This window comes from Lithobates pipiens, unplaced genomic scaffold (genome assembly GCF_037356315.1).
Source record: "Lithobates pipiens isolate NorthernLeopardFrog02 unplaced genomic scaffold, aLitPip1_a1.2 Scaffold_23, whole genome shotgun sequence".
NCBI lineage: Eukaryota > Metazoa > Chordata > Amphibia > Anura > Ranidae > Lithobates > Lithobates pipiens.
The window spans coordinates 159,250,985-159,266,904 of record NW_027507785.1 but is presented as its reverse complement, the minus strand read 5'-3'; the positions used below and the strand labels follow the sequence as shown (position 1 = coordinate 159,266,904).

At 41.3% G+C, this 15,920-nt stretch overlaps 1 protein-coding gene across 1 annotated transcript in view; it reads right to left on the bottom strand.

The window, feature by feature from the left end:
- GRIN2B (glutamate ionotropic receptor NMDA type subunit 2B) overlaps window positions 1–15,920 on the bottom strand; it is a 969,425-nt gene that overhangs the window by 112,582 nt on the left and 840,923 nt on the right. Inside the window, exon 10 of the mRNA XM_077452507.1 lies at window positions 11,776–12,005. Coding sequence (XP_077308633.1) covers window positions 11,776–12,005 — 230 coding nt within the window. The remainder of the gene's footprint in view (window positions 1–11,775; window positions 12,006–15,920) is intronic.

Below are 15,920 nucleotides of genomic sequence, written 5' to 3'. Positions count from 1 at the left end.
AGTACCCGGAGGAAACCCACGCAGGCACAGGGAGAACATGCAAACTCCAGGCAGGTAGTGTCGTGGTTGGGATTTGAACCAACTTTAAATTATGGCAGGTGTGTAATGACTCTTATTTAACATGAGTTTGAATGTGATTGCTTAATTCTGAACACAGCTATATCCCCAGTTGCAAGAGGGTATGCACACTTATGCAACCAGATTTTTTTATTTTTTTATTTTTACTTCCCCCTTATACAAACAGATTTCAGTTTGTTTTTCAATTGAGTTATACAGTTTATAGGTCACATTAAAAGGTGTAAAACGTTCTGAAATGATATATCCTTGTCTCATGTTTTTACATCACAGAAACGTGACATTTTAACAGGGGTGTGCAGACTTTTTTGGCTGTCTACATTGAGGTAACCAGTAAACCAAATTGCATGTAGAAAGAGCAAACAATAAACCTATCATCTGGGTGTGTAGGAGTGCCTAGTTTGGAATTCTTTTAAAACATCTTTTGGTACAAGCATCAGATTTTTTAGGGCTTCAACAATGGTTTGTCTTAGAAAAAGGACAGAATACACTAGAAAACCCAAATTAAAGATGAATTATAGTGCCCTAACAGCATCGCAAACAGATGGCTGCAGTCATTTTGCATTGTATAACCTATGAAGTTACTCAGTCCTATGCATGGAACCAAAATAGCAAATTACTTAAAATATCTAATTCTGATAAAAATGTACTATGTTAATATATAAATGACTCTTCTATTAATCCTATAAGCCCTGGAACTCTTACTCTACAGAATACTGTGTGTACTGATTCTTGAGATTCCAGGGCTGATAGATGAAGAATTATACCTGAATGAAACACATGCAAGCCAAATTAGGGCAAAAATAAAAACAAAAACCACAGAATTGTCAGGCTGTCATAGAAAAGGAACGGGATAACACCAGCCTTAATAGTTGTTTGACAATATTTTAAAGCCTAACTATGTGGTTTCCACATTTCCAGCAATAAGATGATAAGCCTGAAGATGCTCTGATCTGTCAGGAAGGATTTGGACTCCGGCATAGCGTTCCGTCTCCGCTGCGTTGAGTCAGAAGGTCTCATCAGGTCGTGTCTGTCCACATTGCTTCTCAGGGCTGAGGGATGAGTCAGGTTTCATAGGAGCCTTTTTAGGAAGCCCAGTATCCTGCATCGTTCACGCTTTGTCACTTTCAGTTCCCTTGGCACAGACTTTGATGGGCTTCCAAAGATTCTGTGCTTTTCCCCCTTGGGAATTTTTACCTTCTCAAGAGTTTATTTTAGATGTAGTGAGAAATCACTAAAGCATGTATTTGTGCATTAAGAAATTCTAAATGATGGCAACATTTCAAGGATTTATCATGGCTTCATAATGACAGAATAAAGCCGCCGTCACAAAGCTTAAACCCAAGTGACTGCTTTGTTACTTTGCTATTATTTGTACTATAAAGGCCTTGACAATAGAGTTGTTAAATTCAGAAAATTCTTTCATTACACCAATATTTTATAATTATTACTGTTGTAATACAAAAAAAAAATTATATATATATATATATATATATATATATATATATATATATATATATATATGTGTGTGTGTATTTTTTTTTATAAAAAATATTAATATATGAATGTGTGTGTATATATACATACATACATACTGTAAGTGATTAATTGTACCTCAAGGAAATTGCTGACTTTTTCCACATATTTCAACATGCACACATTAAATCATTAGATCTTATTCAAGCAGCGTCTGCAGATTATGGTGATATAGTTGAATAGGAACACAAAAAATAGCTTTGTAATCATTTATATGTGCATTAAAAATTCAAAAAGGTTTGCAACATCCACAAGAGTGTACTGTGGGGAAATACGTACACTCTTGGCATCCACAGCTGGCATTGTCTCCTGTAGCAAGCATGACTTCATTTAGGCATTTTGTATAACTGACCACCAGTCTCTGGCACTAAGTAACATTTCTTTATTATATTTGTGGGCTTCCTTGTTTCAATTGCCCATTTCAAAATCTACCTTCAGATCAAATATTTGACCAGGGAAGTCCATATCCCTCCATCTCTATTTGCCATTCCTTGGTGGATTTGCTAGTGTGCTTCAGGTCATTGAAACAAATACATTTCTAGTGAACATTCAACTTTTGGACAGATGGCCATTTTCCTCGAGCACACTTTGATATGATGCAGAATGTATAATTGATGTGATGGCTGCAAGCTGCCCAGACTCTGAAGCAGCAAAGTAACCTCAAAGCATAACATTTCCACCACCATGTAATTTTTTTTTCTCCTGAAATTTGGTCTTCTCTTTGGGCCAAACATGTCTACTATTACTATGGGCAAACAATGCTATCAATTCTTTTCATCGGTCCATAGCACATTGTTTCTGAAGACTTGTTTTTTGTCTGTAAGTTCAATGACAAAATATAATCTTGCTCTAATTTTTTATTTTATTTTTTGAGGGTGGGGGGGTCAGCAAAGTATGTTTCATGCCTCTCATGTAATCTGGTTAGGTGCAATCTTTTTCTGATTGTAGGCAGATGCACTTTTACCGCAGCTAAGAGTTACCTAAACATCCTGCAATTTAATTTTAGAGTTCTTGACGACTTATTTTAGCATCAAACGATAAGCTTTTGGGTTAATTTGTTGGAAAGGCCAGTCCTGGACAGATTAGTTGTTTGAATCTTTGCCACTTAATTTTTTTCTGTTCAGTGGAACGACTGATATCATTCATTTTGAAATCTTTTTAAACCTCATGCCAGACTCAGATTTCCTACTTAGGGCCTTGGAGAGCTCTGTTGATCCTGGCAAGCTGACATCACACATGTCATTGGCAAAGAGGACATCAGAACCTGAATGTCCTAGATTTAAATATACATGCTCATCTGCATGCTTCCTAAAAATGGTCTAGTCATTGGCACCTAAGGATGAGCCGAACATCCCCCAGTTCGGTTCGCACCAGAACTTATGAACAGGCAAAAAATTTGGATGAACACACAAACACTGTTAAAGTCTATGGGATACCAACATGAAAAATCAAAAGTGCTAATTTTAAAGGCTTATATGCAAGTTATTGTCATAAAAGTGTTTGGGGACCCGGGTCCAGCCCCAGGGGACATGTATCAATGCAAAAAAAAAGTTTTAACAACTAAAGTTTTTTCGGGAGCAGTAATTTTAATAATGCTTAAATTGAAACAATAAAAATGAAATATTCCTTTAAATATTGTGCCTGGGGGGTGTCTATAGTATGCCTGCGAAGTGGTGCAGTTTTCCCGTGTTTAGAACAATACCACAGCAAAATGACATTTCTAAAGGAAATAATCATTTAAAACAGATTGCAGCTGTAATGAATTGTCGGGTCTCGGCAATATAGATAAAACTCATTGAAAAAAAAGTCATGGGTTCCCCTCCCCAGTCCATTATCAGGCCCTTTGGTTCTGGTATGAATATTAGGGGCAACCTCAAACCATTTTTTTTTATTGCGTGGGGGTCCCCCCAAAATCCATACCAGGCTCTTCAGGTCTGGTATTGAAAATTAAGGGGAACCTTGTGCCAAATTTTTTTTAAAAATGGTGTAGGGGTCCCCCCAAAAAAATCCAAACAAGATCATTCAGGTCTGGTATGGATTTTCAGGGGAACTCTGCGCCAGAATAAAAAAAATGGCATAGGGCCCCCCAAAATCCATACCAGACCCTTTTCCAAGCACACAACTTGTTAGGCCACAGGAAAAGAGGGGGGACAAGAGGGCGCTCCCCCTCCTGAACCATACCAGGCCACATGCCCTCAACATGGGGAGGATGCTTTGGATAAGGGCCTCACCCCCACAACCCTTGCCCAGTGGTGGGTTGAGGGCAGGGCCACTCGGTGATGTAAATGGACAATTTACATCACCTGACATCATGTGTCATCGGGGGGGTCACCTGTTTAAATCACTGGGTGGCCCCACCCTCATCTATATAACAGCTGTCACTGAGAGGAAGCATCACTTGGCGGGAGCCACTCATGGAGGCGGAGCTGTTGCAGCTTTTTTTTTCCTTTTTTCGGCTCGCTGGTGGCGTAAGATGGATTTACATTGTGGGACATTTTAATTTTTTTTGTCTTTTAATAAAGGACTTGTCCCTAAGTGTCTTTTTTACTATTTTTTACACTTTTTTTGTGAAATTGTAGGAGTACAATGTACCCGTTACCAATTCACATAGGGGGAGGCTGGGATCTGGGGGTCCCCTTGTTAAAGGGGGCTTCCAGATTCTGATAAGCTCCCCGCAGACCCCCACAACCACTGGGCAAGGGTTGTGGGGATGAGGCCCTTGTCCCCATCAACAGGGGGACAAGGTGCTTTGGGAGGCTACTCCGAAGCACCCTCCCCATGTTGAGGGCATTATTTATTTTCAAACTTTTATAACAGAAATTATCTTTCTTCATAACTTTAGGCAATAATGTATTCGGAATTATTTTGATTCACTCATTGCAGCTGCAGAGAACACCAGAGGAAGGAAAGGTGAGTAGATGCTATAGGAGAGGAGGAGCAAAGTGAACATTTTACTTTACTTGAGAAAGGAAAGGCTCGCTTTAAGTACAATGTGCATCATGCTCTTTCACAGCAGAACATTGGGTAGGTGCAGTGAATAAAGAGATTGTAAACTCCCTGCAGTACTTGTACCTATGCGTAAGCCTAGAATAAAGTTTACCTATAGGTACTGTAAATATCTCCTAAACTTGCACTGATGATGTCAGTTAACCTCCCTGGCGGTAATCCTGAGTGTGGCTTGGGGTGAATTTTCATTACCAAAAGCGGTAACCCTGAGCCACACTCGGGACTGCATCGCAGTATCCTGGGAAAATTACTTACCTTGTCCTCAGGATCCTGCAATGTCTCCCTACTGTGTCCACAGGCTGTGTCCTCCACTCGATCTATCAATGTGCTGGGCTCCGTTCCCTGCGAGCATCGCGACGCACGGGGACGGAGTCTGGCACCAAATTCAAAAACTGCAAAAAAAATAAAAACACATACAGTACACTGTAATCTTACAGAATACATTACTGTATCAAATTATTTCACATCCCTTTTGTCCTAATGCTTTGTCCAGTGCCCTGCCTGCAGTTTTATATTATATATATTTTATTAATAATAATAATAATATATATATTATTATGGAAACTGCCATTTATGCTGTTGGTTATATTTTTTTAAACCAGCATAGATGCTGGGGAATTTAATTGCAGAAACTGATGAGATCGGGTGCATTCAGGTTGATGTGGCTATAGGTGATCTCTTCAGGCATTGCTGCTACTGGAACCAATGCTGTGGATTGTTATTGCGTAAATTGGCACTGATGTTGGCGGTGGTTAATATTTATACTGCACTATAAACTGCACTAAAGCACTTTAAAGCGGTGTTCCATCCGCACATTTTTTAAGTTAAAAACACTGTAGCTGCTGACTTTTAATAAGGACACTTACCTGTCCTTACCCTTCCATCGGAATGGGTGCAGGCACCGCCATTCTAACTAAGGGAAACTGGCAGTAGAGCCCTGCGGCTTCACTGCCCATTTCCTACTGTGCATGCGCAAATTGTGCGGCACTTGATGAATGGCCAGCTGTCTTCTGGGACACACACAGGTCCCAGAAGACAGCGCGGGGGGGGGAGCTCGTCGCACAAAAGGATATGACATCCTGCGCCGTGGACCGGATGGATGTACTTCATAAAAAGATATGATAGAAGATATTTTTTTTTTTACTATCCAAAAACGAGGGGAGGAGAGGTGGTCTTTCATTTCAGACCACCTCTCCAAAGTGGGTGGAACTCCGCTTCAAGTGTCTCTAATAAAAATACATATAGTTAAAATGTGTAAGCGAACTCTATTCCTGTCAAATTAAACCTAATTTAATTTGTTGTGTTTTAAGTATTTTCTTGTTTTAAAATGACACTTGTTTTAAAATGACACTGACCTTATGTCGGTACTGCTGGCAAGATAACACTTAATTTCAAGAGAGCAATTATTCAGTGCTTAGGGCTGCTTCCTAAAGCTGGTAAAACACTGATTTGAATTTGATCAGTATGTGGCTGTCTCTTTCTGAAAAAAGTCAGTACAGGATGTCTCCAATTTACAAGCAGACCTTCATGCGCTGTTTAATTTGGCAACCATGTGGCAAATGAGGCCTAATGGCGTAAAGTTATGCACTTAGGGGCTAAAAATATTAACACATCATATATTCTAGGAGGAGAACAACTGGCTAAGTCAATGATTGAAAAGGAACTTGGTGTTCTGGAAGAATACAGACGCAACAAAAAATGCAATACTATGCTGCAGTTTCTAAAACATGCAAAATACATGTATTAAAAGTTGTATAGAAACCAAAGAGGGGAAGGGCCGCTATAATCAAGATGATAACGCTTTCACGACTACTCTACCTTTTTCATACCTTACCCATCGAGCTCCCAGCCACTTTCTTTAAACAACTACAATCCTCCCTTTGGAAATTTCTATGGGCTCAAAAGCGACCGCGCATTGGTCTGCATCTGTTGATGAAATCAAAACAGGCTGGTGGGATGGGATTCCCGAATTTTAAACTGTATTATTATGCTATGCACTTAGCCAGAATCATTGATTGGAATTACCATGCGGACAGCAAAGATTGGGTATCGGTGGAAGACTGTGTGTCAAGGACACCATTACGATTTTCCCCCTGGATCCCGTGGACCAGGTGTCCTAAGGAACTGTCACAACACTCCCTTATTGGGGCCTCATTGAAGATCTTCCATGAATTAGCTTCTCGCTACAATTTCACTTCCTCCCCCGGTCCTCCCACACCTCTCCTTACGCAATCCAGATTTCCCACCGGGTATGTTCGCAAACAACTTCACACGAGCGGCTAACTCCCCCCTTCTAGCCACACACTTAATACGGAACAGACGGATCCTCCCTTTTGACGACTTACAAGGTACCCTTTCACCTGGAACAATGTCCTTTTGGAACTACAGGCAGTCTTGTCATTACCTCCTGATGCCCATGCAGAAGGAGGCAGTACTTAGAGACCCTACGCCCTTTGAGTCTGTCTGTCTTCAGGGAACACCCATGGAGAAAACGACTTCCTTCATGTATACAAGTCTCCAGCAACTGGATCACACGGCGTCGGATAGATTTAGAGATTAATGGCAGAAGGCACTCCACATCCATTTTACTGACACACAATGGCACAATACGTGCATCTTGGCCCACAAATGTACTATTAGTACTAGGCTACAAGAAAACTCGTACAAATTACTCTCACAGTGGTACGCCACTCCGACCAAAGTGAAACGGTGGTTCTCGATGTCCTCAGATCTCTGCTGGTGTTGTGGGGAAGCTAAGGGAGACATGTTGCATATTTGGTGGAGTTGCCCCCGGATAGCTAGTTTCTGGGGTGAGATTTGCAGACTAACAGCGCGTATTACCAACACCAAAATAAATCTCTCACCGGCATGTTGTCTCCTGCACATATTAGACTTACCATTAGGCAGGTATAATAGGTCTTTGACAAAATACCTGTACCTACTACTTCTTTTCTATGTTTCCCTTTTCTACCTCGTTTCTATTAACTTCTCCTCCCCCCCGAACCTTGATCCACCCCCCTAAAAAAAAAACCTTTAAAAGGTTTGTTGTATTCTTGAGCAAGCTCAATTGTGGCCCCACCAAGGCTTATTTATCAAAATTTTACAGTTGTATTGCTTGAGCTGGCTATATTTACTAAACTGTTGTTTGCTTTAGCCTATGAGTGCTGTTGTTGGTTACTCTGCGAAAAGTCATAGCTAACTACACCACTGTATAATGACTTGGTTTTTGTTCAATAACATTTTATTGATTAAAAAAAAAAAAAGAAACCAAAGAGGGACATTATCATGTCTGTAGAAAGCTTTAGATGAGCTGGCCAAACACTGCCCTAATTTCTGCTGATTCCTGACAATATATCGATTGTGATGTCAGTGCTCTGCCATGCTACCTTGTCCAATCAGATAATATTTTGCATTCATTGAGAAAATGCAAAGTTTTCTCTAAATTGTGCCTGTCTACAAAACCCAGAAGCTAGTAGTGCTCCTCCAACGTCTTGGAAATGCGCTGTCAAAGTTCCACTCACTTCTGGGAGGCAGGTAGACAAGGATAGCACCTCTGAGGAACATAGCCCTGGCTGCACTGCTGCACCAAATTTTTCAACCCAAATAATCCACAGAAGGGGTGTCTGTATGCTCACTACATTTTTCCATCTGGTAAGCACAATATCACTCTGGTGGTCGGGCAAGTTTTCACCTTGTACAGTACATATGAAGACACCGGGGTGTTTCAGTCTGGACTATTGATCTTTATTTCTCCACGCTGCTATCTTTATGTGAAGTCACGGTGGTGCAATAACCAGGATTTTCATTGTGGACTTCATATTTTTTATGATAATATTTCTGTTATGTCTAAACAAAGAACAATCATTATGGATATTTAATTTTATTTATTTCATGTAAAAATTCCTTGTTTACAATTTTTTTTAAATTCATTTTAAATAATTTTTTTAAATTAATTTGGCGCAGCTCTTAAAATTGTTTCTAGCACCCAAACACAACCCAAACCCTGGACCCTCAGATCGAAAGCCGACTGGGCCGGGCTCTTGAAAATCTAGATGTAACCTAGAGAAGAAAATCATAGAAATCCCTCTGCCCTTAACATTGTTCCTGCCAGACTTTGAGAATCGAAGGATCTTTCCCCTCACTCGAACGAGTGGGGGTGCTCCTTCATGAGAAGGCCCTAGCATTCTGCTTTATGGGCTTTCTGCCTCCAAGATCCTGGTGCTGCTCCTGGGAACTAAGGCATAGGAGAGGCTGCACGATTAAAGGAGAACCGTATGAACCTTCTTTTACTAGTAAAGAGAGCTTTACCCCTTTTGGATGTACTTATCCATTCTAAATAGTTGTACCCCAGGAAGGGACACAGACTGGCTAAGGGTTTTCACCTGGTGCTTTGGCTTATTAATATTTCAGCCACGGACTTCTGCAAAAATGCACTAGTCCAAGTATAAGCCATATGACTTAAACGATCGAGTCCTTCATAGCATCTGAGACACAGTGCGTCAAATACACCAGCCCCTTGCCGGGCCTACTGATCAGGCAGAACTTTCAGGTATCTAACACCTGTTCCTTAACCCCTTGGAGTCCATATTCCAATGCATTGGCGTGACTCAAAATGTGCTCCAACAAAATAGTGGAGCAGACGTTAAAGCATTAATGGACTGAGCTACTCCAATTGCAGCCAGAACTGCAAAAGACATCTTGTCTTTAAAAGGAAAATCCAAACTTAACTTGCTGGATCCTTTAACATCAGTGCATTATCCACTGAGGTGATTGCAGCATTAATAGCTGGAACCCCCCATTTCTTTCATAGAAATGTTCCCATTCAGAATAAATAGCTATGCATGAATAGGAAAAACATTCCCAGGTGGGGGAGGTTCAAATGAACCCTATTAAAGGTAGATACCTCAAGAGCCTGTGCTGCAGGCAACAAAATGGTTAAGTAAGGGTTAAGTAAGGGAGTAGACAAACACCTGACTTGTGCGGCTACTCTCTCCCTGTTAGGATCCTCCGAAGAGGAAAAATAAGTATCTTCCAATATTTGGGAAGATCTACCTGATCCCCAGCCTCCTGCACCTCAACAAAAGGGCCCAGAGGACTAGATGGGAATCTGCTATGTTTAGTCCTACTATGTAGAGACATCATAGCAATAATCTTTTAAATGGTAGAAGAAAAAACCTGTTTGTATGAAATACACAGGGATAGAAGTTTTCTACCCTTGACGGCTCATCTGACTGGCCCTCAGGGGAGGAAGACATTCTTTTGGAAGGGTTTTTAGTTTGTTGTATACCATTAACCCCTTAGAACCCTTAGAGGAGTTCCTGGCCTCTTTGTCACTCATAGCTTACAGTACAAAGCAGAGGCAGTACCAGAAAAATAATGTTTCACTTGCTAGGCTATAGTACAGTACAATAACTGCTATTAATCCTAGCTGTACAGTACAATGTTGTCAAAAGGGAAATGCCTGTGTCACCAAACCTGACCAGCAACCACTCTGCTCTGTCCCTCCACCGCCAGACAGCAGCTTCTCTCGCAGAGCTCTAAACTACTTCCTCCACATGTGGCCGGCGTCTGATGCTGTTTAGCCACGCCCCGCGCAAAAACGCCCCCTTCCTCTTTCATCTGGGAAATGTGTGAGCACTGGCATCATGGTGGGCAGTGGCGGGGTTCGAAATCCTCCGCCTGACGAGCAGCCGCGACCTGCCCAAAAAACTTTTTTTTTCTTTATTTTTTTTTATTTAAGAAAAAAGAGACAGCTGGCTGGCATTCAAAGGATCAAAAACTGCCAATCTGGGGGCCCAGGAAGTGATCAGATCCCCCTTCTTACCTGAGGGTCTGAGCTGGCTTGCACAGAGAGGAGAGTGGAGCTTCTGCTGTTTCCAGTGTCAGAATGGTGAGTGCTCAATACAGCCTCCAGTGGTGACACATAGACATGACATGACAACACAATACATGGAAGGTGTCAGGGCTGGCGTAGCCCTTCCTTCTCTGGGCTGGCTGCTAAGCTGTCGGCTAATTGCCAGCTCTCATCTCTCTCCACAGTTACCAGCTGTTCCTGATCATGCTCGTCTGACCTGCCTACTTAAAGCTGTTCAGCTCACTTCATCTCTGCCTTCGCCTTGGTCACATCACAAGAAACCATCTCCTGCGGTTCTGTTTAAAGACTGGCTTGCTGACATCGCTTCTGGCTCTTTATCCTGCTTGCAGTTGCTCCACTTGGCTCCCTGACTTCTGGCCTGGCTGATTACTCGATCTGGTTATTGAACCCTGGACTGGCTGACTACTCGATCCGGTTACTGGACTCCGGCTATGATTTGACTATGCTTTCTCTATTTACCTTTTTATTTCTATTTAATAAACAAGTGTGATTTAATTGTACTTCTGTCTCGGTCTGATTCATGGTTTCTGACAGAAGGAGAGATTCTTGAGAAAATCTCCCCTACCTTTCCTCGCAGCAGGGTTTATCAGAGATAAAAAAACCAATCTTCGCCCTTCACGGTAGGCTCGGAGACCTTGAAAGGAAACCTTCAGGAACAGGGGTACACTTAGGTAATCCCACAATCCTGGACCTGCAAGAAGACCCTGCCAGTAAACTTTTATTGGCTATACTACCAAAAAGTACTGGATCCCAGGGCCCAGCTTTAAAAGCATTCGCAAGCAAAACCTTGTGTCTTCAGATGACGAGGCCCGGGTACCATTAATTTAGTCCATTACGGAGACATCAGAATGGATCTGGTCAGGATGGCTGGCTCTCATCAAAGGATTACTGCCCTGGGAGTGCAGTACACACATCCTTACATGTGCCCAACACCTTAGACACTGGCGAAAAAACTGAGGACTCCCAGTAATGGGAGGGGTTATATGGGGGAAGTTCATGCCTTAAGGGGCGTGCCAGTTTCCAGCACCTGATACGCCGCTATAACCAACATAGTTATTACTATGGCTCTGTGCCCCCTGATGTAAGAAAAGAAACATACTGTACATCAACTACACCATGAAAGATTTTCTTTTAAGTCACTAGCAAGAGTTTTTCTAATGATTAATGCTACACATGCAGATAGTATAGTAATTTGTTATATATAATCCTTTTTTTTTACCTAGGAAAGAAAGAAAACAAATCTTACATTCACAAATATTAAACTACTTTGTCTGCTCTCATACCTTTTTATCACTGAGACCGGACACCTGGTCCACATATTCTTCTTGGATCATAAAGGCAGCAAGGTTGGCTGTGTAACTTGCCAGGAAGATCACAGCAAAGAAGGCCCAAACCGATACCATAATCTTACTTGTGGTTCCCTTTGGGTTCTGCACAGGCACAGAGTTGTTGAACACCAGGCCCCAGAGAAGCCAAATGGCTTTTCCAATAGTAAACGATGGGCCACCAGGCTCTGTTGGTCAAAAAGCGAATATTGAATACCATACAAAAATCTAATTTTTTTAGCCAAAATCAAAATTGAAAAAACATATCAAAACATGTCAACCAACTTAGTGTTTAAAGTAGAAGTCCACCCTAAAACTGAAATCCCTGCATTTATAGACATCCACGATCTGACACTAACCTATCTAGCCTTGTAAAGAAAAAAATCAGTATACATACTTTTTTTTATTTTTTATAATTGTATATTTTTTATTTTTTATTTTTTTAATTTCTATCAGAAAAACAGTACAAAGATGTGGTAACAATCTTATACAAAGAAGAGAAGCATATCTTAGTGGATGAAAACACATACATATGACAGTCTCTAGATTAGGTTAACGTTAAAGCCCATGTAGCTGAGTAATGTAGCCCCAGGACCCTCTTTTAGTTCTAGTTTCGCTCCATTGTAGGCTCGTGGAATTTAGCTTAAAGATGGGCTAAGGCATTGTGAACGGAACAAAAGCAAAACAGTAGAAAAAGAAACAGGGGGGGGGGGGGGGGGGGGTATACACCATGAGTTTCAACATTGCATATATATAGAATTAAACCATTTAAACGGGTAAGGACTGGCTACATGCATGTATGGCATTCAGTCAGATGTATGGGATGTTGTCTCTAGAGTTATCCCATATCTTTGAGAATTGAGGTAGGGAGTCATGGATCACTGCTGTCATACGTTCCATTCTATGTATCTGTGCTATGGTCAGTATCAATTGAGGTTGTGTAGGAGAATTAGAGGATAGCCGGTGGATAGGTATTACTCTCTTGGCAGCCAATAGGATATAGGACATCATTTTTTTAGCATGTTTAGGTATTCCAGGGACTGGGAGGCCTAGTAAGTAATGGACCAGGTCTAATAGGAAATCCATCCCTAACACTGTCTGGAGTAAAGATTGGACCGAGATCCAAAAAGGCAAGATTAGCGGACATTCCCAGAAAATATGTACTGTGTTCCCAGATCTTGTAGGCATCTTCAGCATTTCTGGGGATACAGAGGGATCATATTTATGAATAGCTTACGGGGTCCTATACCTGAACATGAGGACCTTATGGCGGACACATCGGACATTTTTGACACATTTTTGGGACCATTGTCATTTATACAGCAATCACTGCTATATAAGTGCAGTGATTCCTGTGTAAATTACACTGGCAGTGAAGGGGTTAACCAGTGGGTTGCAGTGTAGGGGTTAAGTGTTCCTAGGGGTGTGTTACTAACTGTAGGGGGCTGGGCTTTCATTTAGTGAACACTGATCTCTGCTCCAATCACATGGAGCAGAGATCAGCATCACTAGTTGCTAGGCAGAATGGGGAAATGCTGTTTACAACAGCATTTCTCCGTTCAGCCACCCTGTGGGTCCCGACCGGCACGCGAGCGCGCCACCGCGATGGCAGGGTGGCAATAAAGATTGGACGTACCTGTACGCCAATACGCCTGCCCGTGCCATTCTGCCGAAGTACATTGACGTGCGCCGGTCACGGAACCGATTAAGGAGAGGTTGGCATGGAGAAGAGAGAGAGAACCTTTTTGTAGCATTTTTTCCAGATGGAGAGGGTAAATAACGGTCCCAAAGATATAGTTGTCATCTGGGATATAGAGGTGGTTAGGTCAGACCAGAGCATGGAGCAAAGATTCAACTTTTCTGGTAAGTGGCCAACTGGCCATCTGGCTTTTTGTTATCCTTCGGCTGTTACATGAGGAGTGTTACTGTGAAGAAATCATCCTATTTGGGAATCTCTATTTGAAGAATTATTGTCAATGGACTTGTATTGTTCCTTTCATGGACTTTCTTATGAGGAGAACACTTTTTTTCTGAGTAGAAGTTTGTTTTTTGATTAGAACAGTTCATGTATGCTGACCTATTTTTGTATCATTTTTGTTTCATTATTTTTTGTTTTTTATTTAAACTCTTGCTCACAATCAGTTAATTTGTTTCTTTGTGCATGTATCGGCACACCTATTTTATTTAGTAGTGGCTTTTTAGCACAGGTGTAGCACAGATATTATGTAAATTGCACTAGGCATTTAGTAGCGCATCTATTCTTATTTTTACACACACGCTCTTAAACTGAATATTTCAGTTTTTTTTTTTAGATTGCAGCACTATCATATATATTCAGCTGTCACATATTTTTATATAGTTATCATTCATCATTTTTTATATTAACTGGGGGTAGCACGAATTTTTCCATTATACATAACATGGAGCAAAGATGCACAGGGCTGGTTACGCTCAACTCCAGTTCCGACCATCTGTTTATTGCAAATCGTGTTGACCAGGAGACGTTCGCTGTATGATGGGTAGCATAGTATTATTTACAAATGTCAGGGGCTCCCAGCCCTCCATGGGAACGAGGAGCAAATACCACGATGCTAGCAATCCGATGTGCTTTATTACCCCAAATAAATTTAGTAAAGACCCTTTGAATATTTCAGAGTTGCGACATAGGAACTGCAATTGGCAAGGTTTCAAAAAGGTACAAACATTTTGGGAGTATACGGTAGACATCTTAAGCACATCTATCCTACCCAGAAGAGACAAAGGGCATTCCTGCCATTGACATAATAGCCTGTGTGTTTCCAAAATTAAAGAGGGGTAGTTAGCTTGGTATAGAGTGGAGTAAGATGCAGTTACATGTATTCCCAGATATTTAAGGGAGGAGGGACACCAGTAGTAAGGAAAGTTGTTTTGTAATGTAGTGAGGAGTGTAGGGGGAACATGTATAGGTAGAGCTTCTGTCTCAGCTGTGTTATCTTTATAACCAGAGAGTTTGCCGAAGATGTTTAATAAAGTATGGAGGTTGGGATGAGAATTATGGGGTTTTATTAATCTTAAAAGTATATTGTCTGCAAAAAGACAATTTGTACTCCCTTTGCCGTAAGGAGATTCCTCTTATGTCTGAGTGTATGCGTATGACTTCAGCTAGTGGTTCAAGGCACAGTATAAACAGTAAAGGGGATCAGGGGCACCCTTGTCTAGTACCATTACTATGGGATAAGGATGGAGACAAAAAGGACGGCAATTGTACTTGGGAAGTAGGACGGGAGTATAAGGCCCGGAGAGCTGACATGAATGAGCCTGTGAATCCAAAACGTGTGAGTGTGGCAAACACATATGTCCAGCCAAGCCTGTCAAATGCCTTCTGAGCATCAAGACTCAGAATAAGGGTAGGACATCAAGTCTTATCAAGTAGGTCTATCAGGTCAATGGTGCATCTGGTGTTATCTCCAGCATGTCTACATGAGACAAAGCCTACCTGGTTATTTTGGATAAGTTTAGGGATTATGGAGGTGAGTCTATTAGCTAGGATTTTTGTAAAGATTGTATAATCTGAATTGAGTAGGGCTATGGGTCTATAGTTGTTAGGTAGCGACAGGGGCTTCCCGGGTTTCGGAAGGACTGTAATGTGGGCATGTAGGAATTGAGAATGAGGAATGATAACTTTCTGTAAAGAGGTAAAAACATCTATTAAATAGGGACTTAGAGTTGGGAGGAAGGTCTTATAATAAAAATAGGATAAGCCATCTGGGCCTGGTGATTTGTGTAGTGGCAGGTCTTTAACTACCCCAGCTAATTCTTCTGGTGTGATAGCAGCGTTAAGTGCGTATATTTGGGAGGATGACAGTTTGGGTAGTTTTAAAGGGTCAAAGAAGGAGTTAAATTCTTCTTGGCAAAAGAAGGGTTTAGGGTCTGCGTGTAAACAATTATATAACTTTTTATAGAATTCCCCAAAAACTTTAGACATTGTTTGCGTGCAATGAGTTGGAGTAGTTCCATCATCATTCCATCAAGCTTGTTTACTAGTATTCTATGAGGCTTATTAGCATTAGCAAATTTCTGTTTGGCTCAAAGAAGGGATTTGGAGCATCTGTTAATATCAATGG